This window comes from Macaca nemestrina, chromosome Y (genome assembly GCF_043159975.1).
Source record: "Macaca nemestrina isolate mMacNem1 chromosome Y, mMacNem.hap1, whole genome shotgun sequence".
Classification (NCBI taxonomy): Eukaryota; Metazoa; Chordata; class Mammalia; order Primates; family Cercopithecidae; genus Macaca; species Macaca nemestrina.
Window position 1 is genome coordinate 11,648,050 of NC_092146.1, and position 27,707 is coordinate 11,675,756.

Here is a 27,707-nt window from a genome sequence, read left to right on the forward strand (position 1 = left end):
CCCTACAAATATTTTAAATCATTTTTAGGTGGGCAGATCACAAGGTCAGGAGATTGAGACCTTCCTGGCTAACAGGGTGAAACACCATCTCTACTAAAAATATGAACACAAATTTAGCTGGGCATTGTGGTGGGCACCTGTAGTCCCAGCTACTCAGGAGGCTGAGGCCGGAGAATGGTGTGAACCCAGGAGGCACAGCTTACAGTGAGCCAGGATGGCACCACTGCACTCCAGTCTGGGTGACAGAGTGAGATTCTGTCTCAAAAAAAGAAACAACAACAACAAAAATCCTTCATTATATTACTGTATTATGTTTTTTTGCTTTGTTTTTAACCCAATTATAAACTCTCATGGGAGCAACAGTGCCTTTTTCTCTCTCTGGGTTTTGGGTGCTTCAGCAGTGGCTGGTCCACATAATAATCAGTGTTCAGTTACTTGTTGATAGACTATAAAATCCAGGAAAAGTAATATTAATGTGGCTTTAGAATGAGCATGTATCTGCCTGGAATCTGCCTCTGACTTTACCAACCATAAAAAAATTTCTTGAAGAGAAACAGAAATGTTTTGTCATTAGTTACTCTTAAAAAACAATAGGAATTAAAAAAAGTTGTTACTTCTAATGCATCTGAACTGCTTTGCCCCCATGTAGCTAGTTCTAAAAATATTTGAAAGCAGCTGTCCTTCTGTGTCTGCCTAGTTTATTCTTCTCTGAGGTTAGCAATTCACCTAGCTATTCTTTACTTGAGATGATTTCCAGATGCCTCCTAATGTAGGTTGCTGAATTCTGGATGTATTGTGGTTCTGGAATGGGTAGATTTCCAATGTGTTTTACTATCTCTTTAAATCCCATGAGTTTCTGGCCTCTAATTTCTCTCATCCTGTCTACTTTGATATTTAAAGAAGAATTTGACATACTCTATCACTTACTGTTGATAACTAACATTTATTTTCATCTTAGTTCGTTTTACTTATGTCTTAGTTTAAAAGACATTTTCTTTGATGGAAAATTAGTAACAAAATAGTAGTGAAATAGTTCTTCATTGTCTCATTTGTTAACATTTTCCATGTACTTGAATAATGTGGGGGTATACCGCTGCTTTTTTCGCCTTCTCTTAATGATGACTAGAAAAAAAGCCCTTGTTGTTGCTAACATTTCGTATGAGCCATTACTGAATCTGGGTGTATTCAAGTATGCTGCTACCTATATGTTTTCATCATTAAGTATTTACTGAAACATAGAAGATATTATACTGTCACTTTTCTAGTTTGGGATTATATACTTCCCTTAGTTTTTCAAAATGAAGTACTGAAAAAGCCATACATCTATAAGAGAACTTCATATTATTACCCTATAATGTTGTCAAATACAAAACAGTCTAGAAGTATTTTGACAAAGGAATAGCAAATGTATTAATTTAACTTACATTGAAATCTGTCTTAATAGAGCCTTATCACCAGTATAAGAAATAACTTCTGGGTGGGCAGAGGTACACACTATGAATAAGGTAAACTTTGCCTGGTGTAATAGTGACTTCTTATGTCATTTGTTCTCCCACCCCTCCCAAAGGGTAGCAATTGACAGAGAATGTTTCTTTCTTCTTAAAGACAGTCATTCCTTTAGAAATCTTCCTAGTCGTATATAGAAAAATAATATTTAAAGTCGTTCATATTTTTGTTATAGGGGAATGATACTTCTTTCTAATTAAAAGAATATTTTACCGTATTCATTCATTCTTTCTGTGAAATTTATTTTCAGGCATATCCTACTTACCGAAATTCACCATGTCAGGTCATCACTGGATATCAGTTGCCTGTATATAATTACCAGGTAACTGAAGAGGGAGCAAAATTTTTTACTTTCACATACTATGTAGTCCTTTAATTTGTACAGATTTCCTGAATATTTTGTCATTTTAAACTAGTGAAATGTACATAATTTTAAGAAAACACTTAGTATTGCTCTGGAATGAAGAGCTGTATTATTTTGAAACAATGGAATGTATTTTGACAGGAATATATGAAGCAATATCATTTCTGTAGAACATTTTTCGGAGGTTTGGTGTCTGCTTCTGTATTGCAGCATGTATTTTTTTTTCATCTTTGCCATCAAAGAGCTGAAACATCCAAACTGACTTTCATGAATTTTATAGAGTGAAATAAAATTATTTCCCAATTCTTAGATCACAGAATTCCAATTATATTTTAATTTTAGCTTGCTGCTTCATGATAGTAGTTCTCTGGCTCTCTTTTCATGGATATGACTATATTTGTGACCCATTACCCTATCTATCATACTAAATTCAAAGAATGAGTATCTTTGAGATTTCCACAATGACATCTCCAGAAAATTTGAGTAAAAGGTGAGGTATTATATGTAGAAAAAACAAGAACTTCGGGGATTTGAAACCTAAAATACTTCTTTTGTCTATTGTGTTTCTTTTATTGTGATAACTGAGGATCCGGCATGATAAGTACCTCAATATGGTGTGTATCATGTGTTTTTGAAAATGTATAGGAATATTTGAATAATTTTGGTTTCCTCCTTGTTTTTTCAAGATGCCACCACAGTGGCCTGTTGGGGATCCCAGGAGTTACGCAGTACCTCTGGTAAAGTGAATGAGCCAAACATATACTCCCTTTTCTTTCTTGATTTTTTCCACATCATACATGCCCTACATATGTTTTTAAATCTTTTAGATGGGCAGATCACAAGGTCAGGAGATTGAGACCTTCCTCACTAGCACAGTGAAACGCCATCTCTTCTAAAAATACAAATAACAATTTAGCTGGGCATTGTAGGGGACATCTGTTGTCCCAGCTACTTGGGAGGCTGAGGTAGGAGAATCGTGTGAATCCAGAAGGCACAGCTTACAATGAGCCAGGATGGCATGTCTGCACTCCAGTCTGGTTGACAGAGGGTGACTTGGTCTCAAAAAAAAAAAAAAAAATTCTTCTTTATATTAATGTGTTATGTTTTGTTTCTTTGTTTTTAACCCAATTATAATCTTCCATGGGAGCGACAGTGCCTTTTTCTCTCTCTGGCTTTTGGGTGCTTAAGCAATGGCTGGTCCACATACTGATCAGCGTTCAGTAACTTTTCGATAGACTATATAATCCAGGAAATGTAGTATTACTGTGGCATTAGAATGAGCATGGTGCCTGGAATCTGCCTCTGACTTTACCAGCCATAAAAAAATTTGAAGAGAAACAGAAATGTTTTGTTGTTAATTACTCTTAAAAAAGAATAGGAACAAAAAAAGAAGTATTACTTCTAATACATCTGTACCGCTTTGCCCCCATGTAGCTAGTTCCAAAAATACTTGAAAGCAGCTGTCCCTTATGTGTGTGCCTAGTTTATTCTTCTCTGAGGTTAGCAATTCACCTAGCTATTCTTTACTTGAGATGATTTCCAGATGCCTCCTCATATAGGTTGCTGAATTCTGGATGTATTGTGGTTCTGGAATGGGTAGATTTCCGATGTGTTTTACTGTATCTATAAATCCCATGAGTTTCTGGCCTCTAATTTCTCTCATCCTGGCTACTTTGATATTTGAAGAAGTATTTGACATACTCTATCACTTACTGGTGGTAAATAACATTTATTTTCTTCTTAGTTTATTTTATTAATGTCTTAGTTTAAAAGACATTTTCTTTGATGGAAAATAAGTAACAAAATATAGTGAAATAGTGTCTCATTTGTTGACATTTTCCATATACTTGAATAATGTAGGGGTATACCTCTGCTTTTGTTGCCTTCTCTGAACGGTGACTAGAAAAAAGCCGTACTTGTTGCTAACATTCCGTGTGAGCTATTACTGAATCTGGGTGTATTCAAGTATGCTGCTACCTATATGTTTTTAATCATTAAGTATTTATTGAAACATAGAAGACATTATACTGTCTCTTTTCCAATATTGGATTATATACTGCCCTTAGTTTTTCAAAATGAAGCACAGTAAAAGCCATAACATCTGTAGGAGAACTTCATATTATCCTATAATATTGTCAAATACAAAACAATCTAGAAGTGTTTTGACAAAGAAATAGCAAATGTATTAATATAACGTACATTGAAATCTGTCTTAATAGAGCCTTATCACCAGTATAAGAAATAACTTCTGGGTAGGCAGTATGTATAAGGTAAACTTTGCTGGGTGTAATAGTGACTTTTTATGTCATTTGTTCTCTCTCCCCTCCCAAAGGGCAGCAATTGACAGAGAATGTTTCTTTCTTCTTAAAGACAGTCATTCATTTAGAACTCTTCATTGTTATATATAGAAAAATAATTAATATTTTGAAGTTGTTCATATTTTTGTTATATTGGGAATGATATTTCTTTCTAATTAAATGAGTGTTTTACCATATTCATTCATTCGTTCTGTGAAATTTAGTTTCAGTCATATCCTACTTACCGAAATTCACCATGTCAGGTCATCAGTGGATATCAGTTGCCTGTATATAATTATCAGGTAATTGAAGAGGGAGCAAAGTGTTTTACTTTCCGATACTATGTAGGCCTTTAAATTGTTTATACAGATTGCCTGAGTATTTTGTCAGTTTAAAGTAATGAAATGTACGTAAAATTTAAGAAAACACTTAGAATTAGTCTAGAATGAAGACCTCTGTATGATTTTGGAGCAATAGAATAAATTTTGACTGGAATGTTTGAGGCAATATCATTTCTGTAGTACAGTTTTCGGAGACTTGGTGTCCGCTTCTGTATTGCAGCATGTATTTTTTTTTCTTCTTGCCGTCAAAGAGCTGAAACATCCAGACTGACTTCCATAAATTTTGTAGATCTACAGAGTGAAATAAAATTATTACCCAATTCTTAGATCACAGAATTCCAACTATATTTTTATTTTAGCTTGCTGCTTCATGATAGTAGTTCTCTGGCTCTCTTTTCATGGATATGACTATATTTGTGACCCATTACCCTATCTATCATAATAAATTCAAAGAACTAGTATCTTTGAGATTTCCACCTCCAGAAAATTTGGCTAAAAGGTGACTTATCCTGTGTAGAAATAACAACAAGAATTTCGGGGATTTGAAACTTAAAGCACTTCTTTTGTCTATTGTGTTTCTTTTATTATAATAACAAAGGAGCCAGCATAAGTACCTCAATGTTGTGTGTATCATTTGTTTTTGCAAATGTATTGGAATATTTGAATAATTTTGGTTTCCTTTCTTTATTTTCAAGATGCCACCACAGTGGCTTGTTGGGGAGCCCAGGAGTTATGCAGTACCTCTGGTAAAGTGAATGAGCCAGACATACACTCCCTGTTCTTCCTTGATTTTTTCCATGTCCTATATGCCTTACAAATATTTTTAAATCATACTTTAGGTGGGCAGATCGCAAGGTCAGTAGATCGAGACCTTCCTGGCTAACACGGTGAAACCCTGTCTCTACTAAAAATATGAACACAAATTTAGCTGGGCATTGTAGTGGGCACCTGTAGTCCCAGCTACTTGGGAGGCTGAGGACAGAGAATGGTTTGCACCCAGGAGGCATAGCTTACAGTGAGCCAAGATGGCACCACTGCACTCCAGTCTGGGTGACATAGTGAGACTCTGTCTCAAGAAACAACAAGAACAAAATCTTTCATTATATTACTGTATTATGTTTTGTTACTTTGTTTTTAACCCAATTATAAACTCCCATGGGATCAACAGTGCCTTTTTGTCTCTCTGGGTTTTGGGTGCTTCAGCAATGGCTGGTCCACATAATGATCAGTGTTCAGTTACTTGTTGATAGACTATGTAATACAGGAAAGGTAGTATTAATGTGGCTTTAGAATGAGCATGTATCTGCCTGGAATCTGCCTCTGACTTTACCAGCCGTAAAAGAAATTTCTTGAAGAGAAACAGAAATGTTTTGTCATTAGTTACTCTTAATAAAGAATAGGAACAAAAAAAAAAAGTTACTACTTCTAATACATCTGGACTGCTTTTCCCCCATGTAGGTAGTTCCAAAAATATTTGAAAGCAGCTGTCCTTATGTTTGTGCCTAGTTTATTCTTCTCTGAGGTCAGCAATTCACCTAGCTATTCTTTACTTGAGATGATTTCCAGATGCCTCCTAATGTAGGTTACTGAATTCTGGATATATTGTGGATCAGAAATGGGTGGATTTCTGATGTGTTTTACTATATCTATAAATCTTATGAGTTTCTGGCATCTAATTTCACTCATCCTGGCACTTTGATATTTAAAGAATGATTTGACATACTCTGTCACTTACTGGTGATAAATAACATTTATTTTCATCTTAGTTCATTTTACTTATTGTCTTTGTTTAAAAGACATTTGCTTTGATGAAAAATAAGTAACAAAATAGTAATGAAATAGTTCTTCAGTGTCTCACTTGTCGACATTTTCCATTTACTTGAATAATGTAGGGGTATACCTCTGCTTTATTCGCCTTCTGTGAACAATGACTAGAAAAAAAGCCCTACTTGTTGCTCACATTATGTATGAGCCATTAATGAATCTGGGTGTATTCATGTATGCTGCTACCTATATGTTGTCAATCATTAGTATTTATTGTTACATAGAAGACATTATCCTGTCACTTTCCAGTTTTGGATTATATACTGCGCTTAGTTTTTCAAAATGAAGTCCAGAAAAAGCCCTAACATCTGTAGGAGAACTTCATATTACCCTATAATATTGTCAAATACAAAACAGTCCAGAAGTATTTTGACAAAGAAATAGAAAATATATTAATTTAACTTATACTGAAATCTGTGTTAATAGAGCCTTTTCAGCAGTATAAGAAATAACTTCTGAGTGGGCAGTATGTATAAGTTAAACTTCGCCTGGTGTAGTAGTCACCTCTTATGTCATTTGTTCTCCCTCCCCTCTGAAAGGGTAGCAATTGACAGGGAATATTTCTTTTCTTCTTAAAGACAGTAATTCATTTAGAACACTTCATTGTGGTATGTAGAAAAATAATTAATATTTTAAAGTTGTTCATATTTTTGTTATATTGGGAATGATATTTCTTTCTAATTAAAAGAATGTTTTACCATATTCATTCATTCATTCTGTGAAATTTATTTTCAGGCATATCCTGTTTACCGAAATTCACTGTGTCAGGTCATCACTGGATATCAGTTGCCTGTATACAATTATCAGGTAATTGAAGAGGGAGCGAAAGGTTTTACTTTGTGATACTATGTAGGCCTTTAAATTGTTTATACGAATTGCCTGAATATTTTGTCAGTTTAAAGTAGTGAATGTACGTAAAATTCAAGAAAACACTTAGAATTGGTCTAGAATGAAGACCTCTGTATGATTTTGAAGCAATGGAATAAATTTTGACTAGAATATATGAAGCAATATCATTTCTATAGAGCAGTTTTTGGAGATTTGGTGTCCGCTTCTCTATGGCATCATGTACTTTTTTATTTTATCATTGCCATCAAAGAGCTGTAACATCCAGACTGACTTCCATGAATTTTGTAGAGATACAGAGTGAAATAAAAGTATTACCCAATTCTTAGATCACAGAATTCCAATTATATTTTTATTTTAGCTTGCTGCTTCATGATAGTAGTTCTGTGGGTCTCTTTCCATAGATATACCTATGTCTATGATCCATTACCATATCTACGTTACTAAATTCAAGGAACTAGTATCTTTGAGATTTCCACCTCCAGAAAATTTGGCCAAAAGGTGACTTATCGTGTGTAGAAATAATAACAAGAACTTCGGGGATTTGAAACCTAAAGTACTTCTTTTGTCTATTTTGTTCCTTTTATTATAATAACAAAGGAGCCAGCATAAGTACCTCAATATTGTATATATCATCTGTTTTTCCAAATGTATTGGAATATTTGAATAATTTTGGTTTCCTTTCTTTATTTTCAAGATGCCACCACAGTGGCTTGTTGGGGAGCCCAGGAGTTATGCAGTACCTCTGGTAAAGTGAAAGAGCCAAACATTCACTCCCTGTTCTTTCTTGATTTTTTCCATGTCATATATGCCCTACAAATATTTTTAAATCATTCTTTAGGTGGGCAGATCACAAGGTCAGGAGATCAAGACCTTCCTGGCTAACACGGTGAAACCCCGTCTCTACTAAAAATACGAACACAAATTTAGCTGGGCATTGTGGTGGGCACCTGTAGTCCCAGCTACTCGGAAGGCTGAGACCAGAGAATGGTGTGAACCCAGGAGGCATAGCTTATAGGGAGCCAAGATGGCACCACTGCACTCCAGTCTGGGTTGCAGAGTGAGACTCTTCTCAAAAAAAGAAAAAACAAATTCTTCATTATTTTTTGTGTTATGCTTTGTTACTTTGTTTTTAACCCAGTTATAAACTCCCATGGGAACAACAGTGCCTTTTTGCCTCTCTGGCTTTTGAGTGCTTCAGCAATGGCTGGTCCACATAATGATCAGTGTTCAGTTACTTGTTGATAGACTATGTAATACAGGAAAGGTAATATTAATGTGGCTTTAGAATGAGCATGTATCTGCCTGGAATCTGCCTCTGACTTTACCAGCTGTAAAAAAAAAATTTCTTGGAGAAACAGAAATGTTTTGTTGTTAATTACTCTTAAATAAGAATAGGAACAATAAAAAGAGTATTAGTTCTAAAACATCTGTACTGCTTTGCACCCATGTAGCTAGTTCCAAAAATATTTGAAAGCAGCTGTCCTTATTTGTCTGCTTAGTCTATTCTTCTCTGAGTTTACAGTTCACCTAGCTATTCTTTACTTGAGATGATTTCCAGATGCCTCCTCATATCGGTTACTGAATTCTGGATATATTGTGGTTCTGGAATGGGTAGATTTCTGATGTGTTTTACTGTATCTATAAATCCCATGAGTTTCTGGCATTTAATTTCTCTCATCCTGGCTACTTTGAAATTTAAAGAAGGGTTTGACATACTCTCTCACTTACTGGCGGTAGATAACGTTTAGTTTCTTCTTAGTTCATTTTATTCATGTCTTAGTTTAAAAGACATTTTCTTTGATGGAAAATAAGTAACAAAATAGTAGTGAAATAGTTCTTCAATGTCTCATTTGTTGACATTTTCCATGTACTTGAATAATGTAGGGGTATACCTCTGCTTTTGTTGCCTCCTCTGAATGATGGCTAGAAAAAAAGCCCTACTTGTTGCCCACATTCCGTGTGAGCCATTAATGAATCTAGGTGTATTCAAGTATGCTGCTACCTATATGTTTTCAATCATTAAGTATTTATTGAAGCATGAAGGACATTATACTGTCTCTTTTCAGTTTTGGATTATATACTGCCCTTAGTTTTTCCAAATGAAATACAGAAAAAGCCATAATGTCTGTAGGAGAACTTCATATTGTCCTATAATATTGTCAAATACAAAACAGTCTAGAAGTATTTTGACAAAGAAATAGCAAATGTATTAATTTAAGTTACACTGAAATTGTCTTAATAGAGCCTTATCACCAGTGTAAGAAATAACTTCTGGGTGGGCAAAGGTGGTACACTGTATGAATAAGGTAAACTTTACCTGGTGTAGTAGTCACTTCTTACGTCAATTGTTCTCCCTCCCCTCAGAAAGGGTAGCAATTGACAGAGAATGTTTCTTTCTTCTTAACAACAGTCATTCATTTAGAATTCTTCATAGTTGCGTGTAGAAAAATAATTAATATTTTTTAATTGTTCATATTTTTGTTATAGGGGAATGATACTTCTTTCTAATTAAAAGAATGTTTTACCATATTCATTCATTCTTTCTGTGAAATTTATTTTCAGGCATATCCCGTTTACCAAAATTCACCATGTCAGGTCATCACTGGATATCACTTTCCTGTATATTATTATGCGGTAATTGAAGAGAGACTAAAATCTTTTACTTTCAGATACTATGTAGGCCTTTAAATTGTTTATACAAATTGCCTGAATATTTTGTCATTTTAAACTAGTGAAATGTACATAAATTTAAGAAAATGCTTAGAATTGGTCTTCAATGAAGACTTCTGTATTATTTTGAAGCAATGCAATGAATTTTGACATAAATATACAAAGCAATATAATTTCTGTAGAACAGTTTTCGGGGATTTGGTGTCCACTTCTGTACTGCGGCATTTATTTTTTTTTTCATCTTTGCCATCAGAAAGCTGAAACATCCAGAGTGACTTCCACGAATTTTGTAGAGATATAGAGTGAAATAAAATTATTACCCAATTCTTAGATCACAGAATTCCAATTATATTTTTATTTTAGCTTGCTGCTTCATGATAGTATTTCTCTGGGTCTCTGTTCATAGATATGACTATATCTATGACCCATTACCATATCTATTGTAATAAATTGAAAGAACTAGTGTCTTTGAGATTTACATGATGCCATGTCCAGAAAATTTAGGTAAAATGTGAGGTATTATATGTAGAAATAACAACAAGAACTTCAGGGATTCGAAACCTAAAGTACTTCTTTTTCTATTGTGTTCCTTTTATTATGATAACAAATGATCTGGCATGATAAGTATCTCAATATTGTGTATCTCATGTGTTTTTGAAAATGTATAGGAATATTTGTGTCATTTTGGTTTTTTTCTATTTTTTCAAGATACCACCACAGTGGCCTGTTGGGGAGCCCAGGAGTTATGCAGTACCTCTGGTAAAGTGAATGAGCCAGACATATACTCCCTGTTCTTCTTGATTTTTTTTCCGTGTCGTATATGCCGTACAAATGTTTTTAAATCATTTTTGGGCAGATCACAAGGTCAGGAGATCGAGACCTTCCTGGCTAACACTTGAATCCCCATCTCTACTAAAAATACAAACACCAATTAAGTGCTTGTGGTCGTAGGCCCCTGTAGTCCCAGCTACTCCGGAGGCTGAGGTGTGAGAATGGTGTGAACCCAGGAGGCACAGCTTATAGGGACCCAAGATGGCACCACTGCACTCCAGTCTGGTTGCAAGTGAGACTCTGTCTCAAAAAAAAAAAAATCCTTCTTTATATTAATGTGTTATGTTTTGTTACTTTGTTTTTAACCCAATTATAAACTCCCATGAGAGCAACAGTGCCTTTTTCTCTCTCTGGGTTTTGGGTTCTTCAGCAATGGCTGGTCCACATAATGATCAGAGTTCAGTTACTTGTTGATAGACTATATAATCCCTGAAAGGTAATATTAATATGTCTTTAGAATGAGCATGTATCTGCCTGGGATTTGCCTCTGACTTTACCAGCTGTAAAAAAAAATTGTTGAAGTGAAACAGAAATATTTTGTTGTTAATTACTCTTATATAAGAATAGGAACAACAAAATAAGAGTATTACCTCTAAAACATCTGAACTGCCTTGCCCCCATGTAGCCTGTTCCAAAAATATTTGAAAGCAGCTGTCCTTGTTCGTCTGCCTAGTTTATTCTTTCTGAGGTTACAGTTCATCTGGGTATTCTATACTTGAAATGATTTCCAGATACCTCCTCATATAGATTGCTGAATTCTGGATATATACTGGTTCTGGAATGGGTAGATTTGTGATGTGTTTTACTGTATCTATAAAGCCCATGAATTTCTGGCATCTAATTTCTCTCATCCTGGCTACTGTGATATTTAAAGAAGGATTTGCCTTCTTTATATAGTTGATGGACTATATTATCCAAGAAAGTATCTATCACTTACTGGTGATAAATAACATTTATTTTCTTCTTAGTTCTTTTTATGTAGGTCTTAGTTTAAAAGACATTTTCTTTGATGGAAAATAAGTAAAAAAAGAGTGGTAAAATAGTTCCTCAGTATTCATTTGTTGACATTTTCCATGTACTTGAATAATGTAAGGGTATACCTCTGCTTTTGTTGCCTTCTCTGAACGATGACTAGAAAAAAAGCCCTACTTGTTGCTCACATTCCATGTGAGCCATTACTGATTCTAGGTGTATTGATGTATGCTGCTACCTGTATGATTTCAATCAATAAGTATTTATTGAAACGCAGAAGACATTGTACTGTCTCTTATCCGTTTTGGATTATATACTGACGTTAGTTTTTCAAAATGAAGTACAGAAAATGCCATAACATCTGTAGGAGAACTTCATATTACCCTATAATATTGTCAAATACAAAACAGTCTAGAAGTATTTTGACAAAGGAATAGCAAATGTATTAATTTAATTTACATTGAAATCTGTCTTAATCGCGCCTTATCACCAGTATAAGAAATAACTTCTGGGTGGGCAGAGGTACACACTATGAATAAGGTAAACTTTGCCTGGTATAGTAGTCACTTCTTTTGTCATTCATTCTCCTTCTCCTCCCAAAGGGTAGCTATTGACCAAGAATGTTTCTTTCTTCTTAACAACAGTCATTCATTTAGAATTCTTCATAGTTGTGTATAGAGAAATAATTAATATTTTAAAGTTGTTCATATTTTTGTTGTATTGGGAATGATATTTCTTTCTGATTAAAAGAATGTTTTACCATATTCATTCATTCTTTCTGTGAAATTTATTTTCAGGCATATCCTACTTACCGAAATTCACCATGTCAGGTCATCACTGGATATCACTTTCCTGTATATTATTATGCGGTAATTGAAGAGAGACTAAAATCTTTTACTTTCAGATACTATGTAGGCCTTTAAATTGTTTATACAAATTGCCTGAATATTTTGTCATTTTAAACTAGTGAAATGTACATAAATTTAAGAAAACACTTAGAATTGGTCTTCAATGAAGACTTCTGTATTATTTTGAGGCAATGCAATGAATTTTGACATAAATACACGAAGCAATATCATTTCTGTAGAACATTTTTTGGAGACTTCGTGTCCGCTTCTGTACTGCAGCATGTATTTTTTTTTCTTCCTTGCTATCAAAGAGTTGAAACATCCAGAGTGACTTCCATGGATTTTGTAGAGATATAGAGTGAAATAAAATTATTACCCAATTCTTAGATCATAGAATTCCAATTATATATTTATTTTAGCTTGCTGCTTCGTGATAGTAGTTCCCTGGGTCTCTTTTCGTAGATATGACTATATCCATGTCCCATTTCCATATCTATTGTAATAAATTGAAAGAACTAGTATCTCTGAGATTTCCACAATGACATCTCCAGAAAATTTAGGTAAAGGGTGAGGTATTATATGTAGAAATAACAAGAACTTCGGGGATTCGAAACCCTAAAGTACTTCTTTTTTGTATTGTGTTCCTTTTATTATGATAACAAATGATCTGGCATGATAAGTACCTCAATATTGTGTATCTCATGCATTTTTGAAAATGTATAGGAATGTTTAAATAATTTTGGTTTCCTTTTTGTTTTATCAAGATGCCACCACAGTGGCCTGTTGGGGAGCCCAGGAATTACACTGTACCTCTGGTAAGGTGAATTAGTCAGACATATATTCCCTATTCCTTCTTGATTTTTTTCCATGTCATATGTGCCCTACCAGTGTTTTTAAATCATTAGTTGGGCAGATCACAAGTTCAGGAGATCGAGACCTTCCTGGCTAACCCTGTGAATCCCCATCTGTACTGAAAATACAAACACCAATTTAGGTGGGAGTGGTGGTGGGCACCTGTAGTCCCAGCTACTCCAGAGGCCGACATGGGAGAATGGTGTGAACCCAGGAGGCACAGCTTACAGTGAGCCAAGATGGCACCACTGCACTCCAGTCTGGGTGATAGAGTGAGAATCTGTCTTAAAAAAAAAAAAAAAAGGGCCGGGCGCGGTGGCTCAAGCCTGTAATCCCAGCACTTTGGGAGGCCCAGACGGGTGGATCATGAGGTCAGGAGATCGAGACCATCCTGGCTAACACAATGAAACCCTGTCTCCACTAAAAATACAAAAAAATTAGCCGGGCGTGGTGGCGGCACCTGTAGTCCCAGCTACTCGGGAGGCTGAGGCAGGAGAATGGCGGGAACCCGGGAGGCGGAGCTTGCAGTGAGCCGAGATCGCGCCACTGCACTCCAGCCTGGGCGACAGAGCGAGACTCTGTCTCAAAAAAAAAAAAAAAAAAAAAAATTCCTTCTTTATATTAATGTGTTATGTTTTGTTACTTTTTTTTTAACCCAATTATAAACTCCCATGGGATCAACAGTGCCTTTTTCTCTTTCTGGGTTTTGGATGCTTCAGCAATGGCTGGTCCACATAATGATCAGTGTTCAGTTACTTGTTGATGGACTATATAATCCAAGAAAGGTAGTATTAATGTGGCTTTAGAATGAGCATGTATCTGCCTGGGATCTCCCTCTGACTTTATGAGCCATAAAAAAAAAACTTGTTGAACTGAAACAGAAATATTTTGTTATTAATTACTCTTATATAAGAATAGGAACAAAAAATAAGAGTATTACCTCTAAAACATCTGAACTGCTTTCCTCCCATGTAGCTAATTCCAAAAATATTTGGAAGCAGCTATCCTTATGCGTCTGCCTAGTTTATTCTTCTCTGAGTTTACAGTTCACCTAGCTATTCTTTACTTGAGATGATTTCCAGATGCCTCCTCATATAGGTTGCTGAATTCTGGATATATTGTGGTTCTGGAATGGGTAGATTTCTGGTGTGTTTTACTGTATCTATAAATCCCATGAGTTTCTGGCCTCTAATTTCTCTCATCCTGGCTACTTTGATATTTAAAGAAGAGTTTGACATACTCTATCACTTACTGGTGGTAAATAACGTTTAGTTTCTTCTTAGTTCATTTTATTATGTCTTAGTTTAAAAGACATTTTCTTTGATGGAAAATAAGTAACAAAATAGTAGTGAAATAGTTCTTCAGTGTCTTATGTGTTGACATTTTCCATGTAATGGAATAATGTAGGGGTATACCTCTGCTTTTTTTTGCCTTCTCTGAACGATGACTAGAAAAAAAGCCCTACTTGTTGCTCACATTCTGTGTGAGCCATTAATGAATCTAGGTGTATTCAAGTATGCTGCTACCTATATGTTTTCAATCAGTAAGTAAGTATTGAAACATAGAAGACATTATACTGTCTCTTTTCACTTTTGGATTATATACTGACGTTAGTTTTTCAAAATGAAATACAGAAAATGCCATAACATCTGTAGAAGAACTTCATATTGTCCTATAATATTGTCAAATACAAAACAGTCTAGAAGTATTTTGACAAAGAAGTAGCAAATGTATTAATTTAAGTTACATTGAAATTGTCTTAATAGAGCCTTATCACCAGTATAAGAAATAACTTCTGAGTGGGTTGAGGTTCACACTATGAATAAGGTAAACTTTACCTGGTGTAGTAGTCATTTCTGTGTCATTTGTTCTCCCTCTCTCCCAAAGGGTAGCAATTGACAGAGAATATTTCTTTCTTCTTAACGACATTCATTCATTTAGAATTCTTCATAGTTGGTAATAGAAAAATAATTAATATTTTAAAGTTCATATTTTTGTTATATTGGAAATGATATTTCTTTCTAATTAAAAGAATGTTTTACCATATTCATTCTTTCTTTCTGTGAAATTTATTTTCAGGCATATCCTACTTACCGAAATTCATCATGGCAGGTCATCACTGGATATCACTTGCCTGTATATAATTATCAGGTAACTAACTGAAGAGAGTGCAAAATGTTTTAGTTTCAGATACTATGTAGGCCTTCAAGTTGTTTATACAAATTGCCTGAATATTTTGTCATTTTAAACTAGTGAAATGTACTTGAAATTTAAGAAAACATTTTGAATAAGTGTAATGAAGACCTCTGTATTATTTAGAAGTGAGGAAATAATATTTTGACAGGAATATACTTGTCAATAACTTTTCGTAAAACAGTTTTCTGAGATTTGGTGTTCCACTCTTTATTTCAGCATGTATTTTTTCATCTTTTCTGTCAAAGGGCTGAAATATCCAGACTGATTTTCTTCAATTTTTTAGGGAGATACAGTGAAATCAATTTATTACCTAATTCTTGTAGCACATAATTCTAATCATATTTTTATTTTAGCTTTTTGCTTCATGATAGTAATTCTCTGGGTCTCTTTTCAACGATACAAATATATCTGTGACATACAATCATATATGTGGTAATAAATTCAAAGAACTCATATCTTTGAGAGTTCCATAATGTCGTCTCCAGAAAATTTGGAAAAACCACGAGGTTTTATTTATAGAAGTGACAACAAGGATGTCAGGATTAGACATCTAAAGTACTTCTTTTTTCCATTCTGTTTCTTTTCTTATAATAACAAAGGAGCCATCACAATAAGTACTTAAATATTAGGTATCTGATGTGTTTTTGAAAATGTGTAGGAATATTTGAATAACTTTGGTTTCCTTTTTTTTTTTTTTTTTTTTAAGATTCCACTACGTTGGCCTGTTGGGGAGCAAAGGAGTTATGTTGTACCTCTGGTAAAGCAAATTAATGAAATGTATACTTCGTCTTCTTTTTTGATTTTTTTCCATGTCACATATGCCTATTAATTTTTTTAAATAGTTCTTTATATTAATGTGTTACAATTTTAACCCAACTGTAAACTCCTATGGGAGCAACAGTGCCTTATTCTCTCAGGATTTTGTGTGCTTAAGCAATGGTTTATCCACATAATGATAAGTGTTCAGTTACTTGTTGATAGACTGTATAATCGAAGAAAGGTAGACCTAATGTGCCTTTATCAAAGAAAGGTAGTATTAATTTGGCTTTAGAATAACATGTATCTGATTAGAATCTGCATCTGGATTTACCAACCATAAAAAATTTGATAAAGAAATTTGCAATGTTTTTCTGTTAATTACTCTTAAATAAGGATTAAAAAGTGTATTACCTCTGTAACAACCGCATTGCTTTTCCCCATATAACTAGTTCCTAAAGTATTTGAAAGCAGCTCTCCTTATGGTCTGCCTACTTTATTCTTCTCTAAGTTTAGCAATTCATCTAGCTATTCTTTATGTGAAATGATTTCCAGATGCTTCCTAATGTAAATTGCTGACTTCTGGATATATTCTGGTTCTGGAATGGGTAGATTTCTGATATGGTTTAACATATCTATAAATCCCATGATTTTCTGGCATCTAATTTCTCTGATCCCTGTTACTTTGCTATTTAAAGAAGGATTTAACATACTCTTATCACTTATTGGTGATAAATAATGTTTATTTTCTTCTTAGTTCATTTTATTTGTGTCCTAGTATAGAAGACATTTTCTGTGATGGAAAATAAAGTAACACAATAGTAGTGAAATAGTTCTTAGTGTGTCTCACTTGTTGACAGTTCACGTACTTGAAACGTGTAGGGTATACCTCTTCTTCTTTTTCCTTCTCTGAACAATGGCTAGAAAAGAGGCCCTACTTGTTTCTAACATTTACTATGAGCCATTTTTGAATCTGGGTGTATTCATGTGTGCTGCTACCTATATGTTTTCAAACAGTAAGTATTTATTGAAACATAGAAGACATTATACTGTCTCTTTTCCAGTATTAGATTGTATACTGCACTTAGTTTTTCAAAATGAAGTACAGAAAAAGCTGTAACATCTCTAGAACTACATATTACCCTATAATATTGTCAAATACAAAACAGTCTAGAAGTATTTTTACAGGCAAAAGCAAATGTATTAATTTAACTTAAACTGAAATCTGTCTTATTGCAGCCTTATCATCAGTGTAAGAAATAATTTCTGAGTAGACATAAGGACACAGTATAAGTAAAGCAAACTTACCCTGGTGAAATACTCAATTCTTTTGTCATTTGACTGTTCCCCCTCCACACCCAAGGGTAGAACTTGACAGAAAATATTTCTTTCTTCATCAGTCAGTCATTTACAATTCTGCATTGTTGTACATAGAAAAATAACTAGTATTTCAAGTTTTTCATATTTTTGTTATGTTGGGATTGATATTTCTTTCTAATTAAAAAAAAATGATTTACCATGTTAATTCATTCTTTCTGTGTAATTGATTTTCAGGCATATCCTACTTATCCAGATCCACCAGTTCAGGTCATCACTGGACATCAGTTGCCTGTATATAATTATCAGGTAACGTAAGAGGGAGTAAAATGATTTGCTTTCAGATATTATTGAGGCCTTTAACTTGTTTATACAAATTGCCTGAATAGTTGGTCATTTTAAACTAGTGAAGTGTGCATAAAATTTAAGAAACACTTGGCATTAGTCTGGAATGAAGACCTCTGTATTATTTAGAAGTAATGGAGTAATGTTTTGACAGGAATATACTTGGCAATAACTTTTCTGTAGAACTGTTTTCTGAGATTTGGTGTCACCTTCTTTATATCAGAATGTGGTTTTCATCATTACTGTCAAATAGCTGGATGAAATATCCATACTGACTTTCATGAATTTTTTAGGGAGATAGAGTGAAAGAAATTACCACCCGCTTTTTGGAGCACAGCATTCCAATTATATTTTTATTTTAGTTGGCTGTTTCATGATGGTAGTTCTCTGGATCTCTTTTTATAGATATGACTATCTATGACCCATAATTATATCTATGGTAATTAACAGAAAGAACTAGTATCTTTGAGATTTCCACAGCGCCAACTCCAGAAAATTGGGAAAAATGGGAGGTTTCATGTATGTGAGTTACAAGAACGTCAGGGACTAGAAACACAAAGTGTTTAACATTTTTCGATTCTGTTACTTCTTTTAAAAAAAGGAGATAGCAGAATAAGTACTTCAATATTGTATGTCTCATGTGTTTTTGAAAATGTGTAGGAATAATTTAATAGTTTTGGTTTCTTTTTTTTTTAAGATGCCACCACAGTGGCCTGTTGGGGAGCAAAGGGGTTATGTTGTACTTGAGGTTAAGTGAATTAGCCAAACATACACTCCCTGTTCATTCTTGCTTTTTTTCTGTGTCATATATGCCTATAAATATTTTTAAGTGGTTCTTCATATTATTGTTTTGTTTTATTTTATTTTTTTACTTTCTTGTTAACCCAATTATAAACTCTAGAGGGAGCAACAGTGCCTTTTTCTCTCTCAGGTTTTTGTGTAGTTAAGTAATGGCTGGTCCACATGATGATAGACTATATAATCTAAGAAAGGTAGTAGTAATGTGGCTTGAGAATTAATATGTATCCCTCTAGAATCTCTCTCTGGCTTTACCAGCAATAAAAAATTTCTTGAAGAGAAACAGAAATGTTTTGCTGTTAATTACTCTTAAATAAGAGTAGGAATAAACAAGAGTATTACCTCTAAATCACCTGAGCTGCTTTCCCTCCATATAACCAGTTCCTAAAGTGAATAAAAGCAGCTCTCCTTTTGTGTCTGCCTACTTTATTCTTCTCTAAGGTTAGCAAGTCATCTAGATATCCTTTATTTTAAGTGATTTCCAGCTGCCTCCTCATATAAATTGCTGACTTCTGGGTATATTCTGCTTCTGGAATGGGTAGACTTCTCATGTGGTTTAGTATATATCTGTAAATCCTATAAGTTTCTGGCATCTAATTTCTCTGATCCTGGTTACATTGATACTTAAAGTAGGATTTGACATACTCTGTCACTTATTGGTGATAAATAACGTTTATATTCTTCTTAGTTCATTTTATATATGTCTTAGTTTAAAAGATATTTTCTTTGATGGAAAATACAGTAACAGAATAGTAGTGAAATAGTTCTTCAGTGTCTCTTATTTGTTGACGTTTTCCATGTACTTGAAACGTGTAGGGTATACCTCTGTTGCTTTTTCGTTCTGTGAACGAAGGCTAGAAAAAAAAGCCCTACTTGTTTCTAACATTTACTGTGAGCTATTATTGAATCTGGGTGTATTCATGTATGCTACTACCTACATATTTTCAAACAAGAAGTATTTATTGAAACATACAAGATACTGTACTATGTCTACTCTGGTTATGGATTATATACTGCACTTAGTTTTTCGAAATGAAGTACAGAAAAAGCTATAACATCTGTAAAACTACATATTACCCTATAATGTCTAATACAAAACAGTCTAGAAGTATCTTTACAGGGAAATAGCAAATGTATTTATGTAACTTACATTGAAATCTGTCTTAATGGAGCATTATTGCCAGTGAAAGAAATAACTTCTGGGTGTGAATTAGTACACAGTATAAATAAACTTGGCCTGGTGAAATAGTCACTACTTTGTCATTTGTTCCCCCACCCAAAATGTAGCACTTAACAGAGAATATTTTTCTTCATAAAGTCAGTCATTCCTTTAGAATTCTGCATTATTGTATATAGAAAAACAATATTTTAAAGTCTTTCATGTTGTGATATTGGCAATGATATTTCTAATTTTAAAAAAATGGTTTATCGTATTCATTCTTTCTATAAACTTTATTTTCAGGCATTTCCTACTTATCCAAATTCACCAGTTCAGTCACCACTGGATATCAGTTGCCTGTGTATAATTATCAAGTAATGTAGGAGAGAGTAAAGTGATTTGCTTTCAGATATTGTTGAGGCCTTTAACTTGTTTATACAAATTTCCTGAATAGTTTGTCATTTTAAACTCATGAAATATACCTATAATTTAGGAAAACATTTAGAATTAGTCTAGAATGAAGACCTCTGTATTACTTAGCCGTAATGGAGTATTTTGACAGAAATATACTTGGCAATAACTTTTCTGTAGAACAGTTTTTTGAGATTTGGTGTCCTTCTATATTTCAGCATGTAGTTTTCACCTTTCCTGTCGAATAGCTGAATGAAACATCCAGCCCGACTTTCATGAATTTTTTAGGGATATAGAGTGAATAAAATTATTACCCAATTCTTAGAGCACAGAATTCAAATTATATTTATTTTCATTTTAGCAGGCTGCTAAAATGCTAAAACAATGATAGTAGTTCTCTGGTTCTCTTTTCTTAGATATGACTGTATCTGTGACCAATAATCATATCCATTATAATAAATTCAAAAAACTAACATATTTGAGATTTCCACAATGCCAAAATCCAAAAAATTGAGGAAATAGGTTTTATATGTGGAAGTAGCAACAGAAGTGTCAGGGATTAAAACCATAAAGTATTTCTTTTTTCCATTCTGTTTCTTTTATTACAATAATAATAAAGGAGTCAGCATAAGTACCTCAATATTATGTATCTCATGTGTTTTTGAAAATGTGTAGGAATATTTGAATAATTTTGGTTTCCTTTTTTTTGTTTTTAAGATGCCACCACAGTGGCCTGTTGGAGATCAAAGGAGGTAAGTTTGTCCTCTGGTAAAGTGAAGTAGTCTACCGTGTACTTCCTGTTGTTTCTTGATTATTTTCCATAACATATATGCCTATAAATATTTGAAGTGGTTCTTCGTATTAATGTTTTGTTGCTTTCTTTTTAACCCAATTATAATCTCCCAGGGACACCACAGTGCCTTTTTCTCTCTCGGGTTTTAGTGTGCTTAAGCAGTGGCTGTCCACATAGTAAGTGTTCAGTTACTTGTTGATAGAGTGAGTAATCTAAGAAAGGTAGTATTAATGTTACTTTAGAATTAGCATCTGCCTAGAATCTGCCTCTGGCTTTACCAGCCGCAAACAAAAAAAAAAAAAAAAAAAAAAAAAAAATTGAAGAGAAATGGAAATGTTTTGCTGTTAATTATTCTTAAATAAGAATACAAATAAAAAGGAGTATTACCTCTAAAACACCCAAGCTGCTTTCCCCACTTATAACTAGTTGCAAAAATATTTGAAAGCAGCTGTTCTTATGTTTCTGCCTAGTTTATTGTTCTCTAAGGTTAGCAGTTCATCTAGCTCTTCTTTACTTGCAGTGATTTCCAGATGACTGCTCATGTAAACTGCTGGATAAATTCTGGTTCTGAAATATGTAGATTTCTGATGTGTTTTACTATACATATAAATCCTGTGAATTTTGGGCATCTGATTTCTCTGATCCTGGTAATTTTGATAATTAAAGTAAGATTTGACATACTCTATCACTTACTGGTGATAAATAATGTTTATTTTCTTCTTAGTTCATTTTATTTATGTCTTAGTTTAAAAGACATTTTCTTTGATGGAAAATAAAGTAACAAAATAGTAGTGAAATAGTTCTTCAGTGTCTCTCATTTGTTGGCATTTTTCATGTACTTGAAACATGTAGGGTATACCTCCTCTTCTTTTTCCTTCTCTAAACAATGGCTAGGAAAACAGCCCTCCTTGTTTCTGACATTCACAGTGAGCCAATACATGGTGAATCTGGGTGTATTCATGTATGCTGCTACCTATATGTTTTCAAACAATAAGTATTTATTGAAATATGTGAGACATTGTACTGCCTCTTCTCCAGTTTTGGATTATATACTCCCCTTAGTTTTTCAAAATGAGGTACAAAAAAAACCATAATATCTGTAGGAGAACTACATATTAACCTATAATACTGTCAAACACAAAACTGTCTGGAAGTATATTGACAAATAAATAGCAAATCTATCTTAATGGAACCTTATCACCAGTGTAAGAAATAACTTTTGGGTGGGAATAAGTACACAGTAAGGTAAACTTTGCCTGGTGAAATAGTCACTACTTTGTAATTTGTCTGTTCCCCCGCGCCACCCAACGGGACTTAGCACTTGACAGAGAATGTTTCTTTTTTCCTAAAGTCATTCATTTAGAATTCTGCATTGTTGTATATAGAAAAGTAAGAAATATTTTCAAGTTTTTCATTTTTTTTATATTGGGAATAATATTTCTTTCTAATTTAAATAAATGTTTTACCGTATTAATTCATTCTTTCTGTAAACTTACTTTCAGGCGTATCCTACTTATCCAGGTTCACCAGGTCAGATCATCATTGGATATCAGTTGCCTGTATATAATCATCAGGTAATTGAAGAGGGAATAAAATGTTTTACTTTCAGATATTATTGAGGCCTTCAACTTGTTTATACAAATTGCCTGGATAGTCATTTTAATCTAGAGGAATGTACCTAAAATTTAAGAAAATACTTAGAATTGGTCTGTAGTGAAGACCTCTGTATTATTTAGAAGTAATGGAATAACATCTTGACAGGAATATACTTAGCAATGACTTTTCTGTAGAACAGTTTCCTGAGATTTGGTGTCCCCATCTGTATTTCAGCATCTATTTTTTGTGTGTGTTTGCTATCAAATAGCTGAAATATCCAAACTGAGTTTCATAATTTTTTTTTAGGGAGATAGAGTGAAATAAAATTATTACCCCATTCTTAGAGCACAGAATTACAGTTTTTTATTATTTTAACTGGCTGCTTGAGGATAATAGTTCTCTGGGCCTCTTTTCATAGATATGACTGTATCTGTGACCCATAATCATGTCTATAGTAATAAATAATAAATTGAAAGAACTAGTATCTTTGAGATTTCCACAATGCCAACTCCAGAAAATTGGGAAAGCGGTGAGGTTTTATATATAGAAGTAACAACAAAAACATGAGGGAATAGAAACAAAGTACTTCTTTTTCCTACTCTTCGCCTCTTTCATTTTAATAACAAAGGAGCCAACATGATAAGTGCTTCAATATTGTATATCTCATGTGTTTTTGAATACGTGTAGGAATATATGAATAATTTTGTTTTCCTTTTTTTTTTTTTAAGATGCCATCACAGTGGCCTGTTGAATAGCAAAAGGGGTTATTGAGTAAAGTGAATTAGTGAAACATACTTCATCTTTCTTGAATTTTTTTTCTATTTCATATATGCCTATAGATATTTTTAAATGGTGCCTTATATTAATGTTTTACATTTTGTTACCTTGTTTTTAACCCAGTTGTAAACTCCCATGGAGCAACAGTGCCTTTTTCTCTCTCAGATTTTTGTGTGCTGAAACAATGGCTGGTCCACATATCTGATAAGTGTTCAGTTACTTGTTGATAGATGATATAATCCAGGAATAGTAGTGTTAATGTGGCTTTAGAATTGGCATGTATCTGCCTAGAATATGCCTCTGGCTTTACCAGCCATAAAAAATTTGTTGAAGAGAAACAGAAATGTTTTGCTGCTCATAAGAATAGTAATGAAACCAAAAGTATTACCTCTAACACACCAGAGCTGCTGTCTTGCATCACAATTGGATATTTGAAGGGTATAATAAGTGCTAAAATTCTCAAACACTCCCTTACTGCATTCGTTTCTTATAGTCTTTCTAGTTCTGATTATGTTGATTTCTGGAAGACATTTTAAAACAAAAGGCTGCCTTAATGTATTTCAACTTTTCATTTAAAACAAGATTTCTGAAGTAATACAATTGAATTTCAACACAGCCTACATTGAAACTTTTGATACCAGCTCACCTTTTTGAAGAATAAATAAGTGGCTTTTAAAAGTTTCATGTATCTGTTTAATTATATTTCATTATTTTAAATATAGGCTTATTCAGCTCTTTATTATCACTGTAGTAAAGTTGATACAGGAGGTGATGTTGTGCCAAATGAATGCTTAATTCATGAAACTACTACACCCTCTGGAAATGGCCCACAAAAGGGAAACATCTAATTTTGTTTTTCTTAAATATATAGTTTATATTTTTTTCTAGTTTTAATAATTTTTTTTGAGAAGCAAACATTTTTGTCCAAATTTAAAGATGTTAGCCATAAATCATGGAGCTTAAATAATAGACTTATTCAGAAGTTAATGTAAAGGTTGCTGAAATTTCGGATACCCCAACTTTTCAATATATACATAAAGTTTCTGATTCAGCAGTCCTTTCCTATATTTCAGTTCCACTAATTTTGAAAAACCATTCTTTAATAAATACGGTATTAATATGATTTTGCAGAATGCTATGGGAGGGCTTCCTCTAGAATTCTGCTCCTCAAAAGAAGAATTAGTATGAATTATGTTTCCCTTTTCTTTTACAACAATTTTCATCTTAAGCAGTGGAAAATATTTATGGCATGCTCTCCATAACGTGTGGCAGAAGTTCCCAACAGTGAAGTCAGTAGTAATTATTCAAATATTGAAATAGACAGGGTGGTTTTTTCATTTTATCATTACTGCGAATTTCTGTAATAACAATACTGTCACTCTTGCATCACGTAAGTTCTGTTAAATAGGTGAGAGTGTGGAAGTAGTTGATGTGCTGGTAATATGTATAATACTGAAGAAGTCCCAATGGAATGTAAATTCCTTGATTTGATACCTGATTTAAAAATGCAAATAAATATTAAAACATAATGTTACAGTATAATTGTCAGGTTTTGTCCTGAGTATTTTTTCTTGAAACATTGGAGTTCAATTAGGGATTTAAAAAATTGGGCTTTTTAAACCAGTATTCTATCACTAAAGTTCTAAAGTAATTCTTTGATTTGTCAGAAAACTACACACTGAGTGATGTGTGGTAACAACTGTGAATCTCATTTTTATGAATGTCTGCATTTTTTTTTTTTTTGAGATGGAGTCTCACAGTGTTGCCCAGGCTGAAAGTGCAGTGGTGTGATATCGGATCACTGCGACTTCTGTCTCCTGGGTTCAAGCAGTTCTCCCTGCCTCAGCCTCCTGAGTAGATGGGATTACGGATGTCCGCCACCACACCCAGCTAATTTTTAGTAGAGATGGGGTTTAGTAGAGACAGGGTTTTGCCATGTTGGCCAGGCTGGTCTTGAACTCCTGATCTCAAGTGGTCAGTCCGCCTTGACCTCACAAAGTTCTGGGATTACAGGCATGAGCCACTGCTCAGAGCCTCTTTTAGCTTTTTTTTTTTTTTTTTTTTTTTGCATTTCTTTAGAAATAAACTAATATGTTCATTAAACCATCAAAAAAATAAAAGTGAGTGAAAGAAAGAGTTATCTTTATATTACTGAAAACTTCTATGTTTCAGAAATCTGTGGACCGAAGCCTACAAACGGTGGTATCTTGTCTGTTTAATCAAGAGAACAGACTGATGAATTCTGTTGTTACTCAGGATGACTACTTCAAGGTATGAAAGGAGCAGTATGCATAATTTAAAAGCACCTGTTAGCCTTAAACTGTTTTCCTGTGGTGTATGTATTTTGAGATTTCTTAGAGCATTTAATTGAACTGTTGGCATTTGACTGTAACCCAGTAAACCAGAGTGGGTTTTACCTGGAGTGCATTTTCTGCTGCCGAACCTTGATACAGTGTAGTGACATTTAGGGAAGAATCTTGCAGCAGAAATTTGTGACTGCAAGGGTTTACTAGAGAAGAGGGTTAATTGACTGCCTTGACCAAATAGTAAAAGAAAATTTTAGATACAGAAAGCAGGTCTTGTCCAGGTGCAGCCTGTAATCCCAGCACTTTTGGGGGCTGAGGTGGATGGATTGCTTGAGCTCAGGAGTTCAAGACCACCCTGGGTAACATGGCAAACCCTATCTCTACAAAAAATACAAAAATTAGCCAGTTGTGATGGTACATGCCTCTAGTCCCAACTACTCCAGAGGAGGCTGAGATAGGAGGATCGCTTGAGCCTGGGAAGTTGAGGCTGCATTGAGCCATGATCGTGCCATTGTACTCCAGCCTGGGCAACAGAGTGAGAGACCTTGTCTCAAAAAAAAAAAAAAAAAAAAAGACGAAGAAGAAGTAGAACTTAATGCATACATATTGAACTAAAGAAAAGAAATGGTTTACTCAGGTGATACACCTGAACAGTGTGAAGGGATAAAGTGAAGCAGTAAAAAGTTGAGTAAAAAGAAGTATAGGTTGATTCAGAGTTGGTGAATTGGAAGAGAATGTGGCTAGTTGAATTCCAGAAAGATCTGATTTCTGATCCCACTTTCTATGTTGAGTAGATAAATCTTATTAAATCTCCAGTTTTTACAACTCTAAAATGAGAAGGTACAGTACTAAAGGTTTCTGGGTACTTGTAGTTCTAAGTCTATGAATATGAAAAGGAACTAACTTGGTCAGTCCAATGGGAAAGAAATATTCTGGTTAATAAAGGGAAGGTGTTTTTTAAATAATAGATTTATTGAAATAATATGAGAAATACAATTTACCTACTTAAAGTGTGCCCTTCACTGTTTTTTCATATATTTGAAGTTGTGCAGCCATGACCACAATCATTTTCAGAATATTTAAATCACCCCAAAAATCACACGCCTACCTTAGCAGTCACCTGCCATTTTCCTGGAACTCATGTATCCCTAGGCAACCACTAATTTACTTTCTTTCTGTAAGGATTGTCCTCTCCTGGACATTCATGTATATGGAATCTCATATAATGTGGCCTTTTGTGACTGGATTTTTTCACTCAGCATAATGTTTTCACGGTTCATCAATATTCTAGCATGTATCAGAACTTCACTTTTTTATTTATAGATACTTCCTCATTCTGTTCATCCATTCATCTGTTAAAGACATTTGGATTATTTCCACTTTTTAGCTGTTATAAATAATGCTGTGAACATTCATGTACAAGTTATTGTGTGGATGGATGTTCTTATTTCTCTTGCATATACACTTGGGAATGGAATTGCTAAGTCATGTTTAACCTTTAGTGGAACTGCCAGATTTGTCAAAACTGGCTACACAGTTGACATACAAAAGGAAATGTTTAACCATTACTTTGTGCCTTAAAACAGAACTAGCTTTTTTTTTTCCCCCCATCTGTGACTGGATATAGGATGAAGCTCAGCCTTTTTAAAGGGTTATATTATTGATCTCCTGTATAATGTAGAAGAGTAGAGCCATATGGCAGCATTAAGTTCTTAACATCATTGCAATAGGGAGTAAACATATTTAAAGTTGACGTTGGTTCTCTTGTTGCTTCATTCTACAATTTAGAAAAGAAAGAACTGGAATTGTACATCAGCTTACCTTGCCCAAAGTTCTAATGATTACATTGGTGTCTACAGTAGTACTTAAATGATTTTCAAAGCAGAAGATAATCTTTTT

General features: G+C 33.9%; 1 protein-coding gene across 4 annotated transcripts in view; it reads left to right on the plus strand.

Moving 5' to 3' along the window:
- Window positions 1–27,707, plus strand: part of LOC139360914 (deleted in azoospermia protein 4-like) — a 60,223-nt gene that overhangs the window by 28,900 nt on the left and 3,616 nt on the right. For 2 of the 4 annotated variants that reach the window (XM_071089384.1, XM_071089385.1), the window contains exons 21-36: window positions 1,757–1,828; window positions 2,557–2,607; window positions 4,392–4,469; window positions 5,204–5,254; window positions 7,068–7,139; window positions 7,876–7,926; window positions 9,744–9,815; window positions 10,560–10,610; window positions 12,452–12,523; window positions 13,267–13,317; window positions 15,434–15,505; window positions 16,257–16,307; window positions 17,861–17,932; window positions 21,054–21,088; window positions 22,632–22,703; window positions 25,675–25,773. In XM_071089384.1, the coding sequence (XP_070945485.1) occupies window positions 1,757–1,828; window positions 2,557–2,607; window positions 4,392–4,469; window positions 5,204–5,254; window positions 7,068–7,139; window positions 7,876–7,926; window positions 9,744–9,815; window positions 10,560–10,610; window positions 12,452–12,523; window positions 13,267–13,317; window positions 15,434–15,505; window positions 16,257–16,307; window positions 17,861–17,932; window positions 21,054–21,088; window positions 22,632–22,703; window positions 25,675–25,738 (987 nt within the window). In that variant the 3' untranslated portion in view covers window positions 25,739–25,773. The remainder of the gene's footprint in view (window positions 1–1,756; window positions 1,829–2,556; window positions 2,608–4,391; window positions 4,470–5,203; window positions 5,255–7,067; window positions 7,140–7,875; window positions 7,927–9,743; window positions 9,816–10,559; window positions 10,611–12,451; window positions 12,524–13,266; window positions 13,318–15,433; window positions 15,506–16,256; window positions 16,308–17,860; window positions 17,933–21,053; window positions 21,089–22,631; window positions 22,704–25,674; window positions 25,774–27,707) is intronic. The other 2 variants (XM_071089386.1, XM_071089387.1) reach the window with 1 other exon arrangement.